Raw genomic sequence first — 25217 nt, forward strand, 5'->3', positions numbered from 1 at the left:
TTGATGTGTCATGTTCTAGTAGCGCCACGTGGACCAGGGGCGTAGCTAGGGGTATATAGGCTATTAAAATGGTGAAATTATATTTTTCACTATCATAAAAATTATAATTTAATTTTGGTCCTCCCTAAATTATTTTTCTGACTTTGCCCTTGACATGGACAATCAAGGTCGGCAACATCTTGTCAATGGTGGGTAAATGCTTTTATTTTAAATAAATATAAGTACTACATGGCACATTCTAATTGGTTGAAAGGTGCCACGCGACTCATTCTAATTGATGTCATGTGGTAATTTTTTTTTAACATTGTTAAGAAAATGACTGAACTGGGTAACAGAATGACAATTTAAGTACCAATTTGAAATAAAAAAGTTTAAATACCAAAACGAAAAAACTACATAATTCGAAGGCCAAATTTAAAAAAAAAACCTTTTGAATAATATTTTTATGATTTGTGGGTCTTGAAACTTTGTTTGGCTACACTGTTCATACAACCAAATTAAATCATCAAGAAGATAGATTCAATGTTGATGAATTCAGAGTTCGGAATTTTAAAACCTTTCTTTAATTTAAAATAGTTGATTAATCAATGAAAGATCAAACATTATAATACTTTTACAATTCAACCCTCCAGTTGGTATACGGTACAAACTCCATTATTTATTTGTCATGGTCAAGGACGGCATGCAACCAACATTTTCATCTTCTCTTCTCCATATCCTGCATCTCTTGTGTTTGGTCATAGCAGCAGATTTGGTATATTGGATTCTCCACGCTTTGCATTCTTTTCTTTGCCTTCCAGATGTTCGTGTTATTGCCACTTCCGGTTTCACCGGAGCTGTTAACGCTGAAACAAAGCTTGGGTAATGGTAATAATAACAATCCATCTTCATTTCCTCCGAACTTTCTCTTTGGAACGGCCTCCTCTGCTTACGAGGTTTGCTTCACCACCATTCTTTCAATTTTTTTATCCTATTGAAAACAAGCAGATGTAATGAATGGTCTGTTCATTTTGGGCAGTATGAAGGTGGTTACTTGAGTGATGGGAAAGGTTTGAACAATTGGGATGTTTAAACCCACAGACCAGGTCATAATTCAACATCGAATTCCTTCAAACTTGCTTTTTGTTTAAAATGATATCCCCATATTCAACAACAACAAATAATTTATTGCAGGAAAGGTCATCGACGGAAGCAATGGAGACGTAGCAGTGGATCATTATCATCGCTATTTGGTAAGCTTACTTCACATCCATGTAGCCTTCTGCACCGCGTTTCGTTCTTTTCCAATTAGCTGAGGTTCACCCCTCAATTCTTTTAAAAGGGTAAATTTCTCCATAGGTCACCCAACTATGGGTCTGTTTTTTTTTTTTCTGTCACTTAACTAAACTAGATTTGTTATCCATTTCCATTTAGTGCCGTTAAGTGTTTAACTCGAAGGTAATATAGTGGTTCAAAAATCGATAAAATCACTAATTTTATGTATTATTATTATTATATATTTTTTAACTATCATATCACCCTTTCGTCAAACATTTAAAGGTAGAGGTGTAATTTCAATCAATTCAAATGGTTTGATTTTTTTATACCAAAAATCAAATAAATTGAATTATCCATGTAAGTCGAATAAATCGAACCAACCTAATGAGTAAAATCGAATAAACCGAATTGAAAATTTTCAATTTTGTTTTTTTCTTAATTGTAAAAAAAAATCTAATTGAGGTAGTTATAATTTTTTTCCTTTAATTTTTTTCAAATAATTTTCTTCTTTCTTCAAATTATTATATTGTATTACTTTTAATTTTATTTTTATTTAAAATTCATTACAAAATATTAAAAATTAAATCAAATAAATTTTAATGAACTCAAAAAATATTTATTTTCTTGCATGGCCAACATACAATTCCCAAGTCTTCTATCGTTCTTAATATTAATTTGCGTTTTTTTAATATATTAAATGATAAAAAATAAAAGGAATACAATAAAAAATTAAACTATCAATTTGGATTTTAAATATTAAAGCGTATTGGGTTTTAAATCTTAATGGGTTCTGACTTTTAAAAGTGTTAAGTTTTAATGGGTATTTGGGTTTAGGTATATAAATAAATTATAAGCTTATAGTTTTATGTACTATGGCCTTAAATGTTTTATTCGGTTTAAAATATTAAAATTGAAAATCAATTAAATTAACCAATTAAATCGAACATAAAAATCGATTAAACCAGAAAAATCAAATAAATTGGAAAAAAGGTTTTTTTCAATTTGATTAAAGAAAATGATAAAAAAAAAGAAGAGATAATCTTAATTAATTAAGCGACGATTTTAAAAATTTTATAATTAGATAAAAAAAAACCAATTCATAATTGGATAATCAGTAATGTAATTTACCTTTTTAAAATTATAGGCTTTATTCCCCATTTAACCTCTAAATTATACTTGTTTTCTTACCGTAGTATTGAAACCATCGTTGTCACATTTTACCTCCAAAAAGCTCCAAAGTAGATGATATCATGTGTTACCTTACATGTATTTATTAGTCGACACTGAATATTTGTATATAAATTAGGATAAAATGATAATTTAAATAGGTTTTTTTTTTGGCACTAAGAAAATGGGAGTTAAATATGAATTAAAGCATTCTTTTTAAATATCATAAAATTACATTTAGTACTTAACATTTGTTATCTTCACATCACCATTAAAAATAATGTAAAATTATATTTCTCCAAAAAAATAAAATAATTTAGTCTAAGTAATATTTTTGTAATTTAATGCAACCAATTTTATAACACTTTTAATTATATATCATTGTTACTTTTTTTTAATTAATCAAATGGACATATTTGTGGTAGTTTTTTTGTTAGTAATATTTTTCATCCTATGTTCATAACAAAAAGATATATTAAAAAAATTAAAATTATTAATATATAGAGTACAAATTAGATTTTTTTATAAATTAATATAATTTTATGTTTTCTTTTATAATATTAAATAATTTTATACATATTTTTATTATTTTAATGACATTTTGATTTCTTAGATTATAATTCTTTTAGATATTTAATCACAAAAATAATTTATAATATTTGTAAATAGAAACAAATTATTTTGATATTTTTTATATTATTGAAAATTAAATATTATGTATTATGTAATCAGTAACGTTTAATTATAATGCTTTTCTAATGTCCACAATATAGCTATAACATATTTAGATAGCAAAAAGTTCTATTGTTTACTGTCTTAGCTCATTTAACAATTATACATTTCTCTGTCGATTGAATCTTAACTCAATTGGTATGTATATTTAGAGCTGTAAATGAATCGAGCTTGAACGAACAAACTTATGTTCATGTTCGTTTATTTATTTTTAAGCTTGTTCGTATTCAGTTTGTGTTCGTTAAGAATTTCAATTTTTTTTCATGTTCGTTTATTTAAAATTATGTACATTCATGTCCATTTGTTTAATGTTCACGAACATGCTTATTTAACTTAATTGAACATGTTCACAAACATATAATTGAACATTTTCACTAATAATGTTAATAAATAATAAACAAACAAACAATAAATACATAAATACATACACACACATATATTATTTAGATATAAAATAGTCAAATATAAATATTAATAATTATATTATAAATGAAAACAAATAAAAACCAAGATAAATTTATTAATATATACTAACAGAACAATAAATGAGTTTTAAGATAATTTTATTAATATATAATAATTAAATTTTTATAAGAAAATATCATTAATAAATAAACGAGTCAATAAATGAGTTTATAAGCGAGCCAATAAACGAGCTTGTTCGTGAACATAAACAACCGAACACACCTTTGTTCGTGTTCGTTCATTTATTAAATGAACATAAAAATTTTGTTCATACCCGTTTATTTAGTTTAATAAATGAACATAAACAAACGTTTTACAAATAGTTCATCGAACGTTTTGTTCATTTACACCTCTATGGGCATTGTTGTCAATGTAGAAGGATATAGGTTCAAGTGTGCTGGAGTGCATTATCCTCTTATTCATGAGTTAGGGAGGGGCTACAGAAAAAGTTAAAACCTATATGAAAGTATCTATATGATACTTGTATTATAGAAATTGATTCAAATTGATCCTACTACTACTAAAGAATACTAAAAGTTTAATAAAGTTAACATTTATTATTGAAAATTGACAATAAAATATTTAAATTGCATAACCATAAAAACTTTTAAAATATTAATTCTATTAAACACTATAATTCAAAAAAAAAACACACTAAATTGATTCATTTAAGGATAACATAGAATTTGATGATGATGATGATAAATTACAAACCAATTAGGGAAAAAATAAGTAATTGAAATTTTTACTTTTTTTTTTTGGAACTAATTAAGAGATTTTAATTTGATATAGGAAGACATTGATCTAATGGTATCACTGGGGGTCAACAGCTATCGATTCTCTATTTCTTGGGCAAGAATTTTACCAAGTAAGCCTTTGAATGACAGGATATTTGATGTTTAAACCAAGAGTTATCAATATTGGAATATCTATTCTTCACTAATATGTTCGCCAATTTCCTGACAGAGGGGAGATTTGGAAATGTCAATGTAGCAGGCATCGATTTCTACAACAATCTAATTGATGCTCTCCTACTCAAAGGTTTGTTTTTCTATATTTTGGCATTTCTTGAATGACTTCTCTTCAAAACATTGCATAAATAATTGCAGATTTGGCCTTTTTCTACAGGGATTAAACCATTTGTAACTTTGACACACATTGATCTTCCCCAAGAAATTGAGGACAGATATGGAAGTTGGCTGAGTCCTGAATCACAGTACAATTATCCTGTTTCTTGTTTTCAAATGAAATGGTAGTTTATGCACACCATTGGCGAGCTCACTAATGGCATTGATCTTTCATTTCCAGACTGGATTTTGCATACTTTGCAGACATTTGCTTCAAGTCTTTTGGGGATAGGGTGAAGTATTGGGTCACTTTCAATGAACCCAATTTCCAAGTCAAGTTTGGGTATCGAGAAGGGAATTTTCCACCATCACGATGCTCCTTTCCATTTGGAAATTGTACCAATGGAGATTCAGAGAAGGAGCCTTTCATAGCAGCTCAAAACATTATTTTATCACATGCAGCCGCTGTTCATATTTACAGATCAAAATACCAGGTATCAGTGACATTATAAAATCTAAATGCCATTGGCTTAATGTAGATTTAGAAGGTTTAAGGACATATTTCTTACTTAGAGCGATGAATGTTTAGGCAAAGCAAGGAGGCAGCATTGGAATCATTATCAATGCAGCATGGTTTGAACCCATCAGCAGCTCCATGGCTGGCAAGCTAGCAGAAGAAAGAGCTCAATGCTTCACTACTAATTGGTATATTTCTTCTTATAAACCCTTCTCTACTTCAACTTTTCTATATGTTTCCAATTGATATCTTAAAGATTCTGGTGTAACTGTAACTTTAAGGTTTCTAGACCCGATTGTTTTCGGAAGATATCCTCCTGAAATGCAAAGCATATTAGGATCTATTTTGCCTGAATTTTCGCAAACGGAGAAGGAAATGTTGAAGAAAGGGTTGGATTTCATTGGAATCAACCATTATTCAAGTTATTATGTCCAGGATTGTATGTTCACTGCGTGTGAACCAGGAACAGGAACCTCAAAGACTGAAGGGTTATGGGCACAAAGTTACCAAAAGAACGGCATCCCTATTGGAGAACCTGTATGTATCCATATCCTTTTGCCTGTTGAAATGTCATAACCGGCTGACCAATCAGGTACTCTCATTTTCCGCAACTTGTCATGGCCACAATCTGTTATTGTCTTCTTTGGACATCCATATGTCTCTCATCATTGTTCAAATGGTACAAGAGTTTCGGTAACGACTCCTATATGCAGGAGTTCTTGGATTCAAACCTGGAGTGGTGTAGTTTTGGGTAACAAAACTTTGAAAACATGTGGGTGTCTAAAGACAACAATATTGAATTGTTTACATGATCCGGTCGGTTGGTCATGAGATACTTGCTTGGAGTAAAAGTATAATAAGCTACTCAGAAAATGGGTAAATTAGTCTTTGTACATTAATTCAAAGATTAAATTGGTCCTCCTATTAAAGATTCCATCTATTTTTGTTGTTAAAAACTAGTCCCAGTATGTCAAGATGAGGTACTCATGACATGCTATGTGTCACTGTTTGATTATTCTATCAGCTATGCCAATTTTTAACAATATAAATGACTGAATTTTTTAAGAGAAAAGACCAATTTACCTTTTTATTTAAAGTACAAGGACTAATTTGTCTCATTTTTTGAGTAGAGAGAACAAAATGTAATTTGACTCCTAATCTTTATTTAAAGTAAAAGGACTTTATGGTTTTTACTTGCTTGGCAACTTAAACCAGAAGCTAAATCTTTTTGCTATGCAGACTGATGTGGACTGGTTGTATGTTTACCCTGGAGGAATGGAGAAGATCATAACCTATGTTAAAAAGAGATTCAACAACACCCCAATGATTATTACAGAAAATGGTAAAAAGAGACAAAAAGTTTCGTTTAAGGTTCATTGCAAAGCATTTTTCCACATTCATAATTATATTTTGTTTGATGTAGGATACGGTGAGGTGACCAAAGCAAATTCCACCATTGAAGATTCCTTACAAGACGTCAACCGAGCCAAGTACATGGCTGGATACTTGGATTCCCTGTCAACAGCAATCAGGTGAAAAGCAAATAACAAACAAAGGACAAACCATCTTTTACATTGCTTATGTTTCTCGCCTATTTTGCAAGTTCTAAAATACTTCTCTGATTCTTTAATTGTGAGAGTGTAACTGATGAGTTTGTGTCTGCCATTGAATGCCTTCAGGAAAGGAGCAGATGTTAGGGGCTACTTTGCCTGGTCTTTGCTAGACAACTTCGAATGGGAATATGGGTTCACAAGAAGATTCGGACTTCACCATGTTGACTTCAAGACACTGAAGCGAACCCCCAAGTTTTCAGCAACTTGGTACAAAAATTTCATTGCAGAACATGGCAAAGTAAAATACCAGACAGCTGATCATCTTCCTAAACGATCTTACTACTTCTACTAACAAATTTCTTTATCTTTGCTCCCTTAATTTTGTACAGTCAATATAAAATTTGTCCATACAAATTGTTTCTTAGAAATCTAATGAGATCTTTTACAGCAAGAGCCAAATGTGGAACAATAAGGGGGAAAAGTTGTAATTTACAGTTTCATCTCCTCATGCCGCCATATATGGCTTCCTAAAAGTGTTGACCACTATCCCATGAAATTTGACATGCTTGGAGACCAATGGCAACACTTGGCTATTTTCCATGCTAGGCAATCATTCCATCTGTAATGGCCATTTCTTCATCATTCTCACTACTGAACTTGTATGGGTTAAAGCCCAGGACTAGCCATCTCACCTATAGCTGCTGGCATGTATAGTACTATGAATGGTTACCTTTCAGTGGAACCAAAGACCGGGGAAATTTATACTCCTATTTCCATAGCATTGGAGTTGTTAAGTGACAATTTCGATATTTGAGTATTGTCAATTGATTAAATGATTTAAATAGGATGTCTTGATTATTTGAAGGATATTTAACCTATCAATGACGGTTGTTAGGGATCAACCCGATTAAGCAACGAACAAGTAAAAATATCAGAAGAAATTGAGAAATTAAACATACAAATTTAACGTGAAAAAACCCTCCAAAGAGGATAAAAAACCACGGGCAAAGATAATTTTACTATAATGGCAAAAGAACGAAAAGTGTTAAATCACGAAAACTCAAAAACAAAGAACCCTCAAAACGTAAACACAAAATTCTCTAAAAATGTTAAGAGTTCTAATCTCTAATGGTGTATTTTCTAAGGTTGTAAAAGAGCCTATTTATAGGCTAAATTCATAGGTCAAATAATAATAAAATAATCTAAACTAATTAGAGTTTGATTGAAACAAATAAACAGAGTTTAACTGGAAGATTATTTCTCAAATTTGACTGAAATAGGAGTCATACTGAAAAAATCTCCACCTTAACTCAAATTTCCACAACGACATCTTTGCTAAAGCCCGCCACGGACCTATTTTGAACTATGCAAGGAATTAATTGAGTTGAATCTGTGCTTAGAAACTGGAAGACTTATAGCCTTCGACTTGTACACTGCCAAATCAAAACTAGCCCGGGTCTAATTTTCACGAACACAGTGCCCTAACTTTTCATAACCTACATTCAAAAGAGAACCTCTCTTCAATGAAACGGTCATGCATTTTTCCCTCCTATGACCAAGTTGCCTCCGCTCCAAACGAGTTGACTTCGACTCCATAATGGACGAGGGACGTCCAATCTCACTGGTCACTATAGAACCTTCCAGAATATAAAAACTACTGGTCCTTTTATCCTTTAACAAAACGAGAGCTCCACAAGATACCTTAATGTCGCTCGACTCGATGTTGATTCTGCATCCTTTCGAGTCTAAAATACTCAAGGAGATGAGATTCTTTCGTAAATCAGGTATAGACTTGACATCTGAGAGTGTCCTAATCGTCCCATCATGCATCCTAATTTTAACAATACCAATACCAATTACCTTACTGGATGAATAGTTTCTCATGCGCACAACTCCACCTTCAACCGAACTATATGTAAAAAACCATTCTCTATTGAGACACATGTGGAAAGAACATCTCGAATCTAGGATCCACTTGGACGTAATCTCGAAGATTTTGCTCGTTGGCTTTAACAAGAAACCATCACCGCTTTTGTCGGCCAAATTAGCACCAGCTACATCTTCCTCGTTACTCTCAGCAATCCTTTATTTTTCAGTTTATAACAATCTACTTTGACGTGACCTAACTTCTTACAATAGCGACACATTTTGTCTCGCTTCTTTAATGCTACCAAACAAGAAGCTTGCCTATCTGCTTTGTTATCCGAACCAAACTTATTGTTGAGTTTGTCTCTACTCAACAAATAACCCCTCACATTTTCGAATGAGAGTTTGTCTCTGCCATAAATTAGGTCTACTTGAAAGATTTGTATGGATGGGATAAAGAGCATAATAATAACATAACCTGATCTTAATCGTCAATCTGAACCTCAACGTTCTTTAAATTATTTAAAAAAGTAATGAATTGACTGATGCGATCTCTAAGAAGCTCACCTTCATTCATGTGAAACATAAATAGACATTGTTTCAATACTAACTGGTTAGCCAAAGACTTAGTCGCATAAAGAGTTTCTAACTTTTTCCACAATGCAGATGAGGTCTTCTCCATCAATACCTCCTGCAATATTGTATTCGTGAGGCACAATTGGATTGCAGACAAGGCCTTTTCATCAAGCTCTTCTCATTTTGTTTGATTTAGATTCTCAAGCTTTTCCCCAGTAATAATCTTTTTCAAACCAGTTAGAACTAGAATTATCATCATCTGAATTTACCACCAATTGAAATTTGTGACACCATCGAACTTCTCAATTTCAAACCTTGTTGCTGCCATCTCTGAATGGGCTGATCTACGAAAATTGAACTAGCTTTGATACCACTTGTTGGGGATCAACCCGATTAAGCAACGCACAAGTAAAAATAGTAGAAGAAATTGAGAAATTGAACACACAAATTTAATGTGGGAAAACCCCTCCAAAAAGGATAAAAAACCATAGGCAAAGATAATTTTACTATAATGGAAAAAGAAAGAAGAGTACAAAAGATGGAGATAAAAACTAAACCCCAAAAACTCGAAAACAAAAAACTCTCAAAATGTAAACACAAAATTCTCTAAAAGTGTTACGAGTTCTAATTTCTAATGGGTTTATTTTCTAAGGTTGTAAAAAAGCCGATTTATAAGCTAAATTCATAGGTCAAATAATAATAAAATAATCTAAACTAATCAGAGTTTGATTAAAACAAGTAAACAGAGTTCAACTGGAAGATTATTTCTCAAATTTGACTGAAATAGGAGTCATACTCAACAAAGGTCATATTACTCGAAAAACTCACATGGAAGTTTGGATCAAATTAGATCACCAGAGACAATCACTTACAACATGGACATTTGGATTGGATTGAAACTCAATGAGATTAGTTGCCAAGAGTCCACGTTTGATTTATTTTTTATTGTTTATTGTATTATTGTTTTAATGGGATTGCTATAGATATTCTATATTAACAAGTCTCCAAAATCTATCTAAGAGAGAGACTTGTATAAGTTATTATACTAAGAGTTTTTAGCACTTTTTTGTTTAAGTAAGTAATATTTCTTTGAAAGTGGGGAGGATCATCACGGGATGTGTAAGAGGTTAAGATCACTTGTTGTAACTGTTAAATAGAGTGGGTATATATTATTAAAATTTTAATTAAATTTATTATTTGCAACCCTCAAGAAATTAAACTTATAGGTTCTAATTATATCTGCTCTTTTTTATACAATATCTAGAATTACCTATAACCCCTCCCCAAATCCATAAATTGGAAGATAATACGCTTTAGTGCATTCGAACCCACGTTCTCCTACGTTGACAATAATATCTATACCAATCGAGTTAAGACTTGATCAGTTAATACATTTTGATTTAAATGTGTAGTGAAGGTTTTTTAAAATGTTTGGATATCAAAACTATTTATATATGTATGTAAAATATTCTATTCTACTAACATTATGATGTTCCCTATTATACTTGAATAGTTTGAATTTGTGCAGACAAATTAGTTACAAAGTTCATTTCAAAATAAATCAAATTTTCTTCATGAAAAAGAAAAAGAAATTGCAAGCAGAAGTTAAGCATTACAGTAACTTATAAAATGAAGAATCTGTAATTATGAAGCAACTTCAAGATGAGGTGTAGATTAAACTCAAAATTTTATATTCATTCGAAGCAAATTTATCATATGTAAATTGCAAATGGAAAGAAGAATGTTTACATATATCAATGAGGGTAAAATACAAAAATAGTCATTTATGTATGGTTTAAATTATGTTTTAGTTTTTAAATTTTAATTTATATATGTTTTGGTCATTAATGTTATTGATTTGTAACATTGTAATCATTGTGTCATTTTCTGACAATAGTGGTGTAACGAAAGTCTGACATGGCATAAATTATGTCGTTAAATTTTGATGTGTCATCCACGTCATCACCACATAATTTAAACATATTTTTTTTAAAAAAATCATTTTATTTCATTTATTTCCTTTTTCTTTATTTCTCCATTTTTTTCTTATTTTTTCTTCGACTCATCATTTTTCTCTCGTCTCTCCCAACTCTCCCTCTCTCAAAGCTTCATTCATCATCACTTGTCGTCTACTCAAATGTTGTCATCAGTGTTGCCTTCAACAAAGATACATTGAATTGCTCCATCGACTGCCTCTCCACAAATCTCTAATAATTTTTCTTCAAAACCCACTAAAAATCCTTAAATATAAAACCCAACTTTTGTACTACCCAAGCTTGGATCTTCGACTCCAATTTTTTCATATGTGCTCCTCCTCACCAATACCTCTTTCTTGACCGTTGGGATTGACTAGCAAGTTGCCGAAGTACCTCCAACTGTTTGACCCGAATTTGATCCTCTTTTATTTTTGCATCGATAGTCTCCCTTATTTTTGACACATTTTCTTTGTTAGAAGTCTGATATTTAGATCAATGTGTGTACGTGTTTTTTTTTTTGTGCTTATCGGTTGTTGTTTGCTTGGGTTTTTAGTTGATTTGAATATAGGTTTATTTGATAAGTGAATGATGTTGATAGAGTGTGGTGAATGAGATTAGGAGTAGTGGTGAAGGTGACATTGTTTGATAGGTTTGCCTGAATTAGATATTGGGGAATTTTGAGAAGTTGGGCTTGTGACTGTGTTGCTATGATAAATTTGCCATTATTTTGTTTTCCTCTTGTTTGGTTTGATAGAAGATGAGAAACTTATTAAATCTACTTTCTATTTTTCTAGTTTCAAGAAAAATATGAGATTTATTTTTAAAATTTATATTTAATCAACTCTTTGAATCAGATCAATTAAAAAGTTGGGATGAAACTTGAGAGAAGAAGTGTGCTTTAGAGATGGTGAGTTCATGGAAAATTAAGAAGAATGGAAAGTATAAGAAAAAATAAAAAGGAAATGAAGTAGAAAGAAGATAAAAAAGTTTTTTTTTTAAACATGTATTTAAATTTTATATGGATGACATGAATGACACGTCAATATTTAACGACATAATTTATGTCATGTCACGCTTTAGTTACACCGCTAACCTTGGATAATAACACAGTGACCAAAATATTATAAATCGACAATGTCGGTCATCAAAACGTAATAAATTAAAGTTCTATGATCAAAATGTAATTTAAACCATACATAAATGATTATTTTTATAGTTTGCCCTATCAATAATATTATATTTTAATATTGTTAGCTTAAAAAAAAGTTTCATATATTGAAATGGCATTAATATTTAAAATAAAATTTCAATTGCAATTTTTTTATTTATGCTTCCTAATATTGAATTTATATATAACGGCAATCGTTTCAGAAACAATATAAAATATGTTAAAAGTAATTTATTTTAAAATTAAATAAGTACCCCTCAAATCCCCAAAATCATTTTCTTAGACGGAAATTCACATTTTTATATTAATGCTATAGAAAACAGTTAGGTTAAATAGGCATATTAAAAGTGGGAAATTCACGTTTTTATATTAATGCAATAGAAAACAGTTAGGTTAAATAGGCATATTAAAAGAGGAGAAAATGTAGGTTTATTGAGTTTCTAGAAAATGATTTATATGTATGTAATTAGGAAGAATTCAGTAACAATTTTATAATGAAATAACTTCGTAACTAAATAAGTATGATTAATACGTGAAAAGTTGGAACTTAATTATAAATCATTTAAGCTTTAATTATATACATCTAATCGGTTCCTCTACTAGCTTGTTGAAACCATAAATGAATTATATAAACAATTAAACGAACAAAAATAGATGGAAATGATAAAGTTGAAGAAATGGGTTGCATTTGGAAATGAATGTGTTTTCCTATTAAATATGGAAATGACTTGAGAATTAATTTAATTTTTTTAATTATTATTTAATTAAATAATTGAAATTCAAAAATAGAATTAAATTAATTAGTCATTGTGAATCCATTAAATAAGAAAATTAAATATATTTCTCATAGATTCTTTTATGGTAAAGTTGTCATGAATTTAACAGAATTATAATTGCGTTGAGAAAACTATTTAATTAGAAAAATTGATTTATCTAAATCAATTAATTTAATAAATAATATTTATTTTGAAAAAAATAGAAACAACATGTATTGAGTTGGATTAAATTATAAAATGTTGGCTTAAAAGTTCAGGAATCACATATAGTTAGACCCAATATAGGAGAGGCTCAAAACCTCTCATAATAAATATAAGGGGTGACAAACTTAGTATATTTAACTAGGTGTGTGCCCCTCCTTTCCTAGTTAAACTAGTAGACTATTTTTTTTATCAAATAATATTATTTGTATTTTACAATTCAACCTAGAATTCTTCTATCTTTCTCTATAAATAGATGACATTGGTAAGACTAAACATATACAACTTTGAGATATTATTATTCTACCCAAAAATAGTGAGAAATTTATTTTTTAAGTATAAATTCTATTTCCTGATAATGACAATTATATTGGTTTCTATGGAAAGAGAATTACTTTCCTACTAAAAGTAAGAGATTGTTTCTAATTCTTTGTTTAATTCATGATTGTTTGATCCCGCACTTAAAATAATTCATAGTACGAAAATAGCAAAAAAGGTCGTTCGATTGAAAGCTAACAGCGTCTAGGATCCATCTCACACAAAGAAAAAATACTTTTCAAAAAAAATTATTGCTATAAATATTACAAACCGATCCGATTTTTAAAATTTTAAATTTTCACTGTAACAAAATACCACCATTAAAGAAGGATATAATAAAGTAATAAAAAATTATACAAAGAGGATAAGCAAAACATCCACTCGTTTTCTTTTTCAATTTGTAAAAAGAAACTCTTCAATCACTCTCACAAATATTTCTAAAATAATAAGCTATGCTATTCTATTGTTACCTGTTAGGTAAAAAGGAGCGGATGACTTAATTATTTTGCTTAGGCTTAAATTACAAAATGATACTTAAATTATACCCTTTTTCTTAAATTAGTAATCAAACATTTTCTTTGGTTCATAAGTGGTACCTAAATTATACTCCGTTACCTAAAGTGGTACCTAAACTATACCATTTTTCCAAATTGGTACCAAAAAAGTTTTTTTGGTCACAAGTACCTAATTATACTTTGTTACCTATAGAGAAGGACTTTATTTTTCGTTTCTCTATTCATCATTGTTCTTTCAGAACAAACCTAGTGCGTTCTTCGCTGTATGAAGAAGGTACCAGCCTTCAACTTGATTAGTAACTGACTTTTTCAAGCCAATTGCTGGTAAATTCTTGAATCTTTCCTTAGTTTAATATCCAGTGAATGATAGGGTTGTATGAACCATTTATACAGGCTTCTACTGGAGGTCGGAGGGAAGGAAACTCCCTTCTGGTTAACATTTGCATGTTTTCAATTCTTTTTTTTTACATTAAAGTTCAGTTGCTTATGTATTTAATAGAGTGTTATTTAGCTAAAGAAACAGAAGAAGGCTCGAGTGCAAAAGAAAAGAACTCGTAGAATAGGCAAAGCTTTTTTGGTGATCTCTGGTGAGTTCCTTTCACTTGTGTTCTTGTTAAATTCCAGCTAATTTTGTGATAATGTTGTCTTCCAGGTAAGTCTATGTAAAATCAGTAATCATTCTTACCTAGTTGTTCATATAAACATATATGCATTTTTCATCAATCATGTTATCTCAAATCACTCCTCAATATGCCTATGTAAATTTCTATCATTCATCCATTTCAATCCATATCAAACATATTAAGACCTTATATATATATATATATATCAAACTATATCAACCACAAGCCATGCCAATGGCTAGATTGAACTCAATATTTACATGCCATCATTGACCAAATTTAGCCTATACATGCTATTATAACCAAAATATAGTTTACTACATATATATATACTGACACAAGCCGATGGATAGTATGAGATATCTCTACCAAGCTTCCAAATTCAACAAGCTTCCAAATTACTATAAAATAGAGGAAGTGAAATAGAGTAAGCATTTAATGCTCAGTAAGTTCGTATAACGGGAAGTTAACTTACCATTTAGTTGCATTTAAGGTAAATATAATTAATATATTCAAAGCAAGTTGGCCAATAGCCTATACACATATCCTTATAAAAATGTTAGTCATTTATTTCACTTGAATATCAATAAACAAGTATGAACTTATCATTAATCAAGATTGCTTATTCATATAATTTCCATAACATATATTTAATCTTCATATACAAGTCATATTCATGTAGTCAAATATATATATCCATAATCTTTCATCACAAACTCATATTGTCATTTATCATAACTTTACCCGTTGAACCACATATAATATTGATGGATACATGGTTAGTATACACAAAGTGTACATACTATATTCCGTCAATTCATATTCAATAATGCTTATTTAGCATTTAAACGGTAAGATCTTCCAAGCCAAATAACAAAAAGCTCATGTGAGCTTATAACAGGAAGCTTATCCGGACTTAATAAAAAAAAGCTCATAAGAGCTTAAATCAGAAAGTTCATGCGAGCTTAACGGGTAACTCCGAAGAACTATTATCAAGAAGCTCATGAAAGAGATTTTAATCAGGAAGCTCCGGATAGCCTTATATTGGGATGCTCATAAGAGCTGCAGTGTGTCCGCAACACATGCAGGATCACTACCGATTAGAATGCTTATAGGAGCATATAAACGAGAAATTTGGAAGAACCGTGTATTGGAAAGCTCAAGAGAGCTTATATCAGGATGCTCAGGTGAGCTATAACGGGACATTCTTGCAAGCTATGGTGTGATGCAAAACCACAACCACTCCGGGAACCCTATATCCATGTCATTTTATTTGCTCAAATAGGATTTATTTCTTGTCAAACATTGTCGAATATGTGATTTATTTTCATACTTAACAATTATACAAATCACATACACAACATTTAATTCAAACGTATAAATATACAATTTAGTTACACGAACTTACCTCGACAATGTTCGTAAACACAGTTACTAATCCGTTACTTTTTTTTACCTCGATCTAGCTCCGTATTTGATCTATCCGGATCTATACGAGTAAATATAACTCAATTTAATAAAGTTCACATTCAATTCCATTCAATTCACATCTAAGGCAAAAATTACCATTTTGCCCCTATAATTTTGATTAATTACGATTTCATCCCTAGGCTCGGAAAATGAAATTCATACAATTTAATCCTTATTCCAAGCCTAGCTAATTTTTACATATAACATTTATAGCCCATGTATTTCACAAAATTTAGAATTTTTCTATAAATTTTACATCTTCTCAATTTAGTCCCTAAATCACAATTTAATCAAAATTTCCTTTACAAAAGTTATTTATCTATTAACAACCTTTCATTTTCTACCATAAATTTCATAATTCATCTATATTCATTCATATAAAAAGTTTAACACTTTGGTAACTTTACAAATTAATCCCCGAGATAGCTAGATTAAGCTATTACGATCTCGGAAATGTAAAAATCATTAAAAAGGGGCAAGGATACATACCTAATTAAGCCAACAAAGTTTGTTTGAACTCTTTTCTCTTAGCTAGGGTTTCCATGGATTTAATTTTGGGAAAGATGATGAAAAAATGATGATATTTTCTTGTTTTATTAATTTGTCATCTTTTCATCTTTTTCCTTCCAATTTCATCATTTTCTTTAATTAAATTTCCATGGATGAATCATCATACTTATCTACTAACTGTTTTATTTTAAAATATATTCAAAATCAGAGACCAAATCTCTGTTCATGATATTGATTTACTTGGTTTAGCCATTTATAAATTCTTTGTCAGAAAATATAGTGTCATGATACCATTTAATCTTCTTTATGCTGTTTATGGCCAAGGGAGAAGTGGGTTAGCTGGTTATAAACTACTTTATGTTGTTTCCTTCCCAGGAATACAAATGACATCCAAAGATTTCCAAGAAGAAACGTTACTTTGATGACTTCTATTTAAGGACTGATGAAACCAAAAGTGGTCATATTATACCAGTTTCTATATCGTAGTTGTTAACTCAAGAAAAGAATGGGAAATATGATGCTCTATTCTCATCAAAACATGTAATCTTTCACAATAAAACAAAAGTTCTGAGGCAAGCTATATCATTATATGGAAGTCTCCCAAAAAGCCGCACCACAAACTCTGATTTAGAGTTTGAAGCTTTACAAACTCAAACTGGATCCATATCATATCAATACTACTATTGCTTTTTAACTTTACACCAACGCAAAGGCTGAAATTTCAAGGAGCCGCACAAGATGAAGAAGAATAAAAAATTTTAATAATTAAAGAAGTCTTCAAAACAATTGCCAGAATTCTCTGACCAACTGACACACTTACAAAGTTAAACGGTCTTAATTATACAGAAACTTATGGTCAAGAATTCTGAACATAAACACTATTGCCCTTTTCTACAATAGATGAGGAGAAAATTTAACCCCATGCCAAAAAGGACAACAGGGGCAGAAGGTTGTTGGAAGTTATATAAAGCATGAGATTACCATTAAACAGTCATATCCCAAAGTTTAGAACAAGGAAAAAGGTCTTGGTCATTTTGACATAAACCATAATAAATCCATCACTTAAGCATGTTTGTGTGTGTGAGTGTGCGTCTGTGAAAGAGAGAGAGACCTTAGATAATGCAAAAAGCTGAAAATGCATGCCGTTTTAATCACGATTAAAATTGGGCCCAAAGCATTCTATTAGTGCCACAAAACACCAAAATGATTCTGACTCATCCTTCATCACAAACAAAATTGAAGATAGCAGATCGCTCATCCCCTGTAAGAAAGGAAAAGATGAAGCACACAACCATATAGAAAAAAAGTGCCTCAATGTACATAAAACTTCTGAGAAATTCATGCATTAGAAATAAAAACAAGCTATAAGCCTAAACATTTACACGCCTGATCAAATGATCTACAACAAAAAGTAGAAACTGGAATACGGAAATTGCACTCTGATGTGCGTCTCTTCGTGTGTACGTGTCTCTATTTTGTTAGAATCATGTAAAGATAAACAGAATGCATTCAAAACATACAAACAGCTATCTCTTCGACATGGTAAAATTTAACAGGAGAGAAGAAAATATCAGAATAAATCATCATCTAAGGACAAAAGCCTCACAATATTTTGCACCTAAATTATGGCATGTAATGAAGAAAACAAAATTATAACATACATGAGCCATTTCAGTTAATACCTTACCACCGTGTTGTTTTAGCTCAGACATATCACCAAAATATCCTCTATTCAATTCATCAGCACTGCCCTAAATTAAATTAAAACAATTATTTATATTAAATTTCATGGAAAAAAGAGCACCTAACAAAATTTCAATAAAGAAACAAAGCTTAAACTTACAGTCATGCTCGTTCTTTCTCGACTTGTTCCTTGCTTGCAAGCTGCACACACAAGAAAAAAAGTTAGAAAGAACTATAACTTAAAAAATCAAATATTTTAGAGTTAAAAAGGGGGAGATGGAGGAATTGCCTTGTAAATATCGACGAAGCGAATGGATGATTTTGAAGCGAAATGTTGAGGAGGTGAAGGGGAAATCTTTGGGTCATGACTTAGGAGGTATTAACAATTTGAAATCGAAGCTCGTGCCCAGTTTATCACTCATTTTACCCTCAACATTTTTAGTTTTCGATTTAGATTTCAATTCCCCCTCTAAGAACCCTCTTGCTCTTTCCAGCAATAGATGAAATTTTATAGATCAAAAACAAGAAATGGAAGAGAGGAAAAGAAAAACTCTATTGAGAGAAAGAAAAAGAAAGCAGAAAAAAGAGGCAGAAAAATTGGAAAAGAGGAATATGGAAGGAACAGAGGGAGAAAGTGGGGAGCGTTTCAGGTGAGAAAATGGGAGAGGGCAAAGTGGGGAGAGTTATTGTGGTGATGGTCTCGTTAAACACCGAATCAGTATTCGATGGTGAGGAAACAGAATAGAAATTAGGCAATTTTACTGCATAGACCTGCAATGGAATAAGCCCGTATTAGGGCATTCCATTAAACCAAACATGTGTTTAGGGTGGGCCCACGAAATAGGGTTGTAATAGCTATGCTATTACATTGAACCAAACATGCTGTAATCTATTGAGCGACAGTTTGGAAAATTTTATCTTTATTTTTCTTTAGTTTTATTTTAAAATATATTACTTCACCAAACGTCATTTTAAGATTGTTTATTTAAATCATATTGGTTGACTTAACTACCAAAACCAATGTCTTTGTGTTTATGAAATGTTTTCTGTTTTCCAGTACCATCCTTATTCGCCGATTAGATAGTCAAACTGGGACGTTATATTATCTAGCAATATAAAAAAAGGGAATTAGAATAGATGAAATAATCATGGGGAGGAAAAGAGTGTAAATTATTTTTTGGAAAAGTTTTAATTTAATTTAATTTGATTTTTTTATAATTTAATTCTATTCTATTCTTTTTTTAATTTAGTTTTGTTTTAAACATATATGTGTGAATGATTGGTTATGAGTTTTTCCTAAACCACTTTGTATAATAGAATATAGTTTAAATATGATTTATAAGTAAAAATAATTGAAGTAAGTAAATTTTAATTAAAAATATATATAATTGTTTAACCTTTTGCTTAAAATGAATTAGGAATGACTTCCTAAAAAAAATGGCAGATAAAGAGGGCATAGCTAGAGGTGTGCATGGGCCGGGCCAAAGGCCCGCCCGAAATGTGAGAGGGTTTGGGCAAAAATATAGGCCCGATAAATGGACTTGGACAAAAAAATAAGGCCTGTTTAAAAAATGAGCCGAGTCTCGAGTAACGTATTTTTAGCCCGAGCCCGGCCCGGCCCGAATCACTAAAGGATAAAAAAAATCTGCATATTTTTTTTATTTTTGAATGTTATTTTCTTGTTGTTTTCTCCCTATTTTGCTACAATTTTACTATTATGTTACTATTATTTTGTTGTTATTGTTTGGATATTGTATAAAATTTATTTTATTTTTAATTTTCTTATTATTTGAAAGGCATTTGTTAATTTTTTTATTATTTTAGAAGCATTTGCTTGTTAAGTTGCAATTATCTTAGTGTTATTTAAGTCTACATATTTTTTAAAATTTGTTTTTAATTTGTTGAGAAATATTTATTTTGATATTTTTTGTATTTTTGATGTATTATATATATTTAAAAATAATATAAAAAATTAATACGAGCGGGCCAGACCGGGCTCGAATTTTAGTATTTTTATCCGGATCGGGCTTGGATAAAATTTTAAGCTTATTTTTTGGGCCCGGCCCGGCCGGAGCCCAATAAATAGGCATAATTTTTTAGTTGAGCTCAGCTCAAACCCAACCCGACCCGGCCCATGAACACCTCTAGGCATAGCCATGTGCTTTCATTTTGGTCCCATATCTCCGAAGTTCAATTTTTCTTTCTTATCACAAAACATTCATTAATATCTAAATATAGTACTACGTACTGTTTTAGAAAATAAGAAATGAATACATAAAATGAGTAAAGCTTGAAAGTTTTGCATATGGTTCATTAAAAGTTACAGGTAAGCAGCTCCCTTACACATTAACTCCCGGTTACCATTTTAGGTCAGGCAAGTTCACCAATGGTTGTCGTCTTACATTGCTGATACCCACTGCCTACAATGTCACACCAATAATCTTTTCCCACCTAATCCCTATTTTAACTTTTTTTTAATATATATATGTACGTAAATGCAATCAAACTATACTTAAATGCATGTACATGCACCAACTTTATTACAAATTTATAATACATACTTGTTAGGATTTTTAAGTTTTGAGGATTATCTATATTTAACACCTACTTTATTAGTTAATTAACAAACTCCAAAAACCAACTAATCCCCTTTATAGCCTACGTACCCACATCCCACGTAGGTAGGCATCCATCCATTATTGCTATCGGATTCCCTCTATTTATGATCAAACGAGTAACTAACTAAATCAGCACCTGCACAACTAAATGGCCGAGCAATTAGCACAAATATTGGTATTATCACATTTATCTTCGTCTTCACATTAATTTTGTTCGGATATTCAGAAAAGTAATTTATTTTCGCTTTTTTTTAACCGTTTGTCAGTGCACAAATATATATGATAAACTATTGCCATTGATTGATAAAATTAGCTGTAAAATTATAAAATATGTACTTGCCATTGCCATATTATATTTTAGTGACTGTTGACTCTTTTAACTTGACTTGTATCTGTTCACATTCAAAAAGATAGAAGAAATTAATATACGGATAGCTGGTGGAACGATTTCATTTAATCCTCACTCTCTTTTCATCTTCTATAAAACCTACCACGAAATTTTCATTCCCTTGTTACATACTAGCCACTCCCTTTCCTCCTCCCCCCCCGGGCCCTTTTTTCCTTGTTTAGAGAAAAATGGAGTTGATGGACCTTTTCATTATCGGTTTGGCACTTATTTTCATCCGTCTATGGTGGCGGTACTCGTCGGTCACTGGCGGTGGCCCTAAGAACCTCCCTCCAGGACCGCCTCGTTGGCCATTCGTTGGAAACCTGATCCAAATCATTCTCCAACGTCGACATTTCGTCTTTATAGTAGGTGAGCTACGTAAACTATACGGTCCAATTTTCACCTTGCGAATGGGGCAACGGACCATGGTGATTGTTACAGATTCGAGTCTCATCCATGAAGCTTTGGTTCAAAAAGGCCACACTTTCGCTTCCCGTCCACCGGACTCCCCGATCCGGCTCGTGTTTAGCGTCGGAAAATGCGCTATCAACTCCGCCGAGTACGGACCTCTCTGGCGAACCCTGCGCAAGAACCTCGTCACCGAGCTTATAACCCCTACGAGAGTGAAGCAATGTAGTTGGATCCGCAAATGGGCAATCGAAAACCATATGAAAAGGATCAAAAGTGAGGCTTTTGAGAATGGGTTCGTGGAGGTAATGAGCAATTGCAGGCTCACTATATGTAGCATCTTGATCTGTTTATGTTTTGGTGCAAAGATCTCCGAAGAACGGATTAAGAAAATCGAAAGCATACTCAAAGATGTAATGCTGGTAACATCGCCGCAGCTACCGGATTTCTTGCCGATCCTCACTCCGTTGTTTCGTCGGCAAATGAAAGAGGCCAAAGCACTAAGAAAGAGGCAATTGGATTGCTTGGCTCCATTAATAAAGAACCGGAGAGCTTTTGTTGAGAAAGGTGAAAACCCTAACCAAGAAATGGTGAGTCCAATCGGTGCAGCCTATATAGACTCACTCTTCGGACTAGAGCCACCAACCCGAGGTCCGTTGGGGAAGAAGAGTACGTTACCCTATGTTCAGAGGTGATCAGTGCCGGTACCGATACGAGTACCACGACAGTTGAATGGGCCATGCTTAATTTGGTAATGAATCAAGATATCCAAGAGAAACTTTACCAAGAAATCGTGGATTGTGTAGGCAAAGATGGTGATATCAAAGAAGAAGATATAGAGAAAATGCCTTACCTCGAAGCCGTCGTTAAAGAAACGCTCCGGCGACACCCTCCGGGCCATTTCCTCCTATCTCATGCAGCTATAAAAGACACTGAGCTTGGCGGCTACACAATCCCCGCAGGGGTTCACGTCGAGTTCTACACTGCATGGATCACTGAGAATCCAGATATATGGTCGGATCCAGGTGAGTTCCGACCCGAGAGGTTCTTGCACGGTGACGGGGTCGGTGTCGACGTCACCGGGACTCGTGCGGTGAAAATGGTGCCGTTTGGGGCAGGGAGACGGATTTGTCCGGCTTGGAACCTAGGCATTTTGCACATAAACTTGTTGATAGGAAAGATGGTTCAAGCATTCAAGTGGGTTCCAGTTCCGGGTGCCCCACCGGATTTGACCGAGACATATTCTTTCACAGTTGTGATGAAGAACCCTCTCAAGGCCGTGATCATGCCTCGGTGAGAAAATTGAAAGCTTAATTAGGCAATTTATATATATATATATATATATATATATGTATTTTTACTTTAATAATACTTTTGACATGTTTTGTTTCATTGTTTTGAGTGTTTATTCATGTATTTCAAGCATGCCATTTTCAACCATTTTATCAATCACTTTCAGTTTTAATTTAATGCTTCACCAATTGATGGCTATATATAAAAATGATAATTTATTTGATAATTAGGTAAATAATTTGTTTTTCTTTCTAGATATAAATTCTCTCCCATGCTCTTTTATATAATTTGGCAGTCAAATTGCTTTATTAAATTATTAAACAAAAAGTAATGGCATTCATGTCATATTTTGTGCAACCGTCTGCGTATTTTAAAATAATTAAAAATTTGTTGAATTTTTAATTATTTTTATTGATTTATTTAAATTTTTATGAAGTATACTTGTATTGTTAGGCAAGTAGCCACCATTAAAATTTTACTTATCTTGTTAAGGTTTTTATCTTAAAAAATATTAACTAAATTTTAAAGGTTAAAGTAATTAAAAAAAAAGAATTAAGGTCAAAGCAACATTAAAATGTAAATTTATCATTATGCCTTGCTAATAAACACATGTACTTGAATTATTGTGTTTAATAATTTATTGCATATTGATTTTATATATAAATTATTGAACTTATATAGAACGGCGGTTAATACTCTTGTCAGACACTCATTTAACGCGGGTTGAAACCGTATTCTCTCATCCTCAGTCCTCACCCCTAATATTGTATGGAAAATTATTTCTTAATTTTATTTGCATAACTAAATTCTGAATAGAAAATAAAAAATTGTTCCCAGATGGAGTTGCAAGTAAAGCGATAGCCTTCCTATTTAGTATTTTCTAATAATGTACCCAAATAAATTAGCATTGTCTGAACATTAATGGTAAAATCGGTGGGGACAATATTTTAAGCAGTCTTTATTAATATTTAATAGCCTTATCAAACAGATTGATAAAGGATTGTTTAAGTATGAATTTAATGTAATTTAAGAAATTAAATGACTATTAAATCTTACCATTGAATCACTCAATGCCTTAACAGTTTATAGTTCATCAATTTATAAGTAAACAATTAGTACAAATCAGTTGCCTAAATTGAAATATAAACATCATCTTTGACTATGGCTCTGTTTGGTGCTGTTTTCTTGGAAATTTGAAAACATTTAAGATAATGCATTCGGATGAAAATTTTAAAAATCACTTTTTGGAAATTTAAATAAAAATATGTAAAAGTTAGAAAATAATAAAAAGGTTGTTTTTAAGAAAAAATGTTTTTTAAAATTGAAAATGATGAAAATAAGAATTTTCAACTGATTATGATTCAAATCTATATAAATATAAAAATATTTTTTTTAATAATTTTTAAATTTTTAAATATGATATTGTGATTCAAAATCCATATAAATGTATATGTTAATTTTATTTCTCATATTTCTATTGTAGAAAAACAAATACCAAATATGATTTCATGTTTTTATCATGGAAAACAAATTTTTATTTTTATTTACCAAATGTATTTTTAATTTTTTTCAATATAAAATGAAAATAGAACATATTTTTGAGAAACCTGAGCCTAATTTTTCAATTTTTATAAAATAGAGAGATAAAAATTCATAATTAGACCACAAAATACAAAGATAAAATATACTATTAGTCACTAAACTATGGGCAAGTTTTTGATTTGGTCACTTACCTTAACTAAAAAAAGTTATAATTTAGTTATTAAACTATTCAAAAGTTTTTATTTAAGTCACTGGTTTATTAAGTTTTTTCTTAGGTTTTGCTAGCAAGCTCCAAGAGATAACTCAGTGATCGAGACAGTGGATTAGTACCCATCGACAAGTATAAGAACATACCTTAGATCCAAGTTGATCTAACAGTCAGTGTCAAATATCAAAGAAAAAAATTATTTGAATTTTGGTTCACAAAATTTATGACATCCAAAGCTGTTTCATGGAAAAAAAAAGGAATTGTAGAAGAGAAAAGAAAAAGAGATTTCGATTGGTGTAAGAAATGCAAACAGAGAAAGT

General features: G+C 31.2%; 1 protein-coding gene, 2 long non-coding RNA genes and 1 pseudogene across 3 annotated transcripts; 2 read left to right on the top strand and 2 right to left on the bottom strand.

The window, feature by feature from the left end:
* Window positions 1-636: 636 nt before the first annotated feature.
* Window positions 637-7539, top strand: LOC107961978 (beta-glucosidase 46). The gene is made up of 12 exons (XM_016898174.2): window positions 637-935; window positions 1019-1085; window positions 1174-1232; window positions 4414-4489; window positions 4588-4662; window positions 4750-4837; window positions 4930-5182; window positions 5278-5393; window positions 5487-5742; window positions 6445-6547; window positions 6629-6737; window positions 6885-7539. The coding sequence occupies exons 4-12, from the start codon at window positions 4429-4431 to the stop codon at window positions 7108-7110; spliced, it is 1287 nt and encodes a 428-aa protein (XP_016753663.1). The 5' UTR covers window positions 637-935; window positions 1019-1085; window positions 1174-1232; window positions 4414-4428; the 3' UTR covers window positions 7111-7539.
* A 7453-nt stretch (window positions 7540-14992) lies between these two features.
* On the bottom strand, window positions 14993-16331 carry LOC121230707 (uncharacterized). The gene is made up of 2 exons (XR_005928835.1): window positions 16186-16331; window positions 14993-15178 (listed from the first exon to the last, which is right to left on the bottom strand). It is a non-coding gene; the product is annotated as an uncharacterized lncRNA (long non-coding RNA).
* A 972-nt stretch (window positions 16332-17303) lies between these two features.
* LOC107961979 (uncharacterized) lies at window positions 17304-18647 on the bottom strand. Its single transcript, XR_001701493.2, has 3 exons — window positions 18601-18647; window positions 18440-18508; window positions 17304-18018 (listed from the first exon to the last, which is right to left on the bottom strand). It is a non-coding gene; the product is annotated as an uncharacterized lncRNA (long non-coding RNA).
* Window positions 18648-21386: 2739 nt separating this feature from the next.
* Window positions 21387-23324, top strand: LOC107961980 (cytochrome P450 77A4-like; annotated as a pseudogene).
* Window positions 23325-25217: the final 1893 nt, after the last annotated feature.

Source organism: Gossypium hirsutum, chromosome A06 (assembly GCF_007990345.1).
Source record: "Gossypium hirsutum isolate 1008001.06 chromosome A06, Gossypium_hirsutum_v2.1, whole genome shotgun sequence".
Lineage (NCBI taxonomy): Eukaryota > Viridiplantae > Streptophyta > Magnoliopsida > Malvales > Malvaceae > Gossypium > Gossypium hirsutum.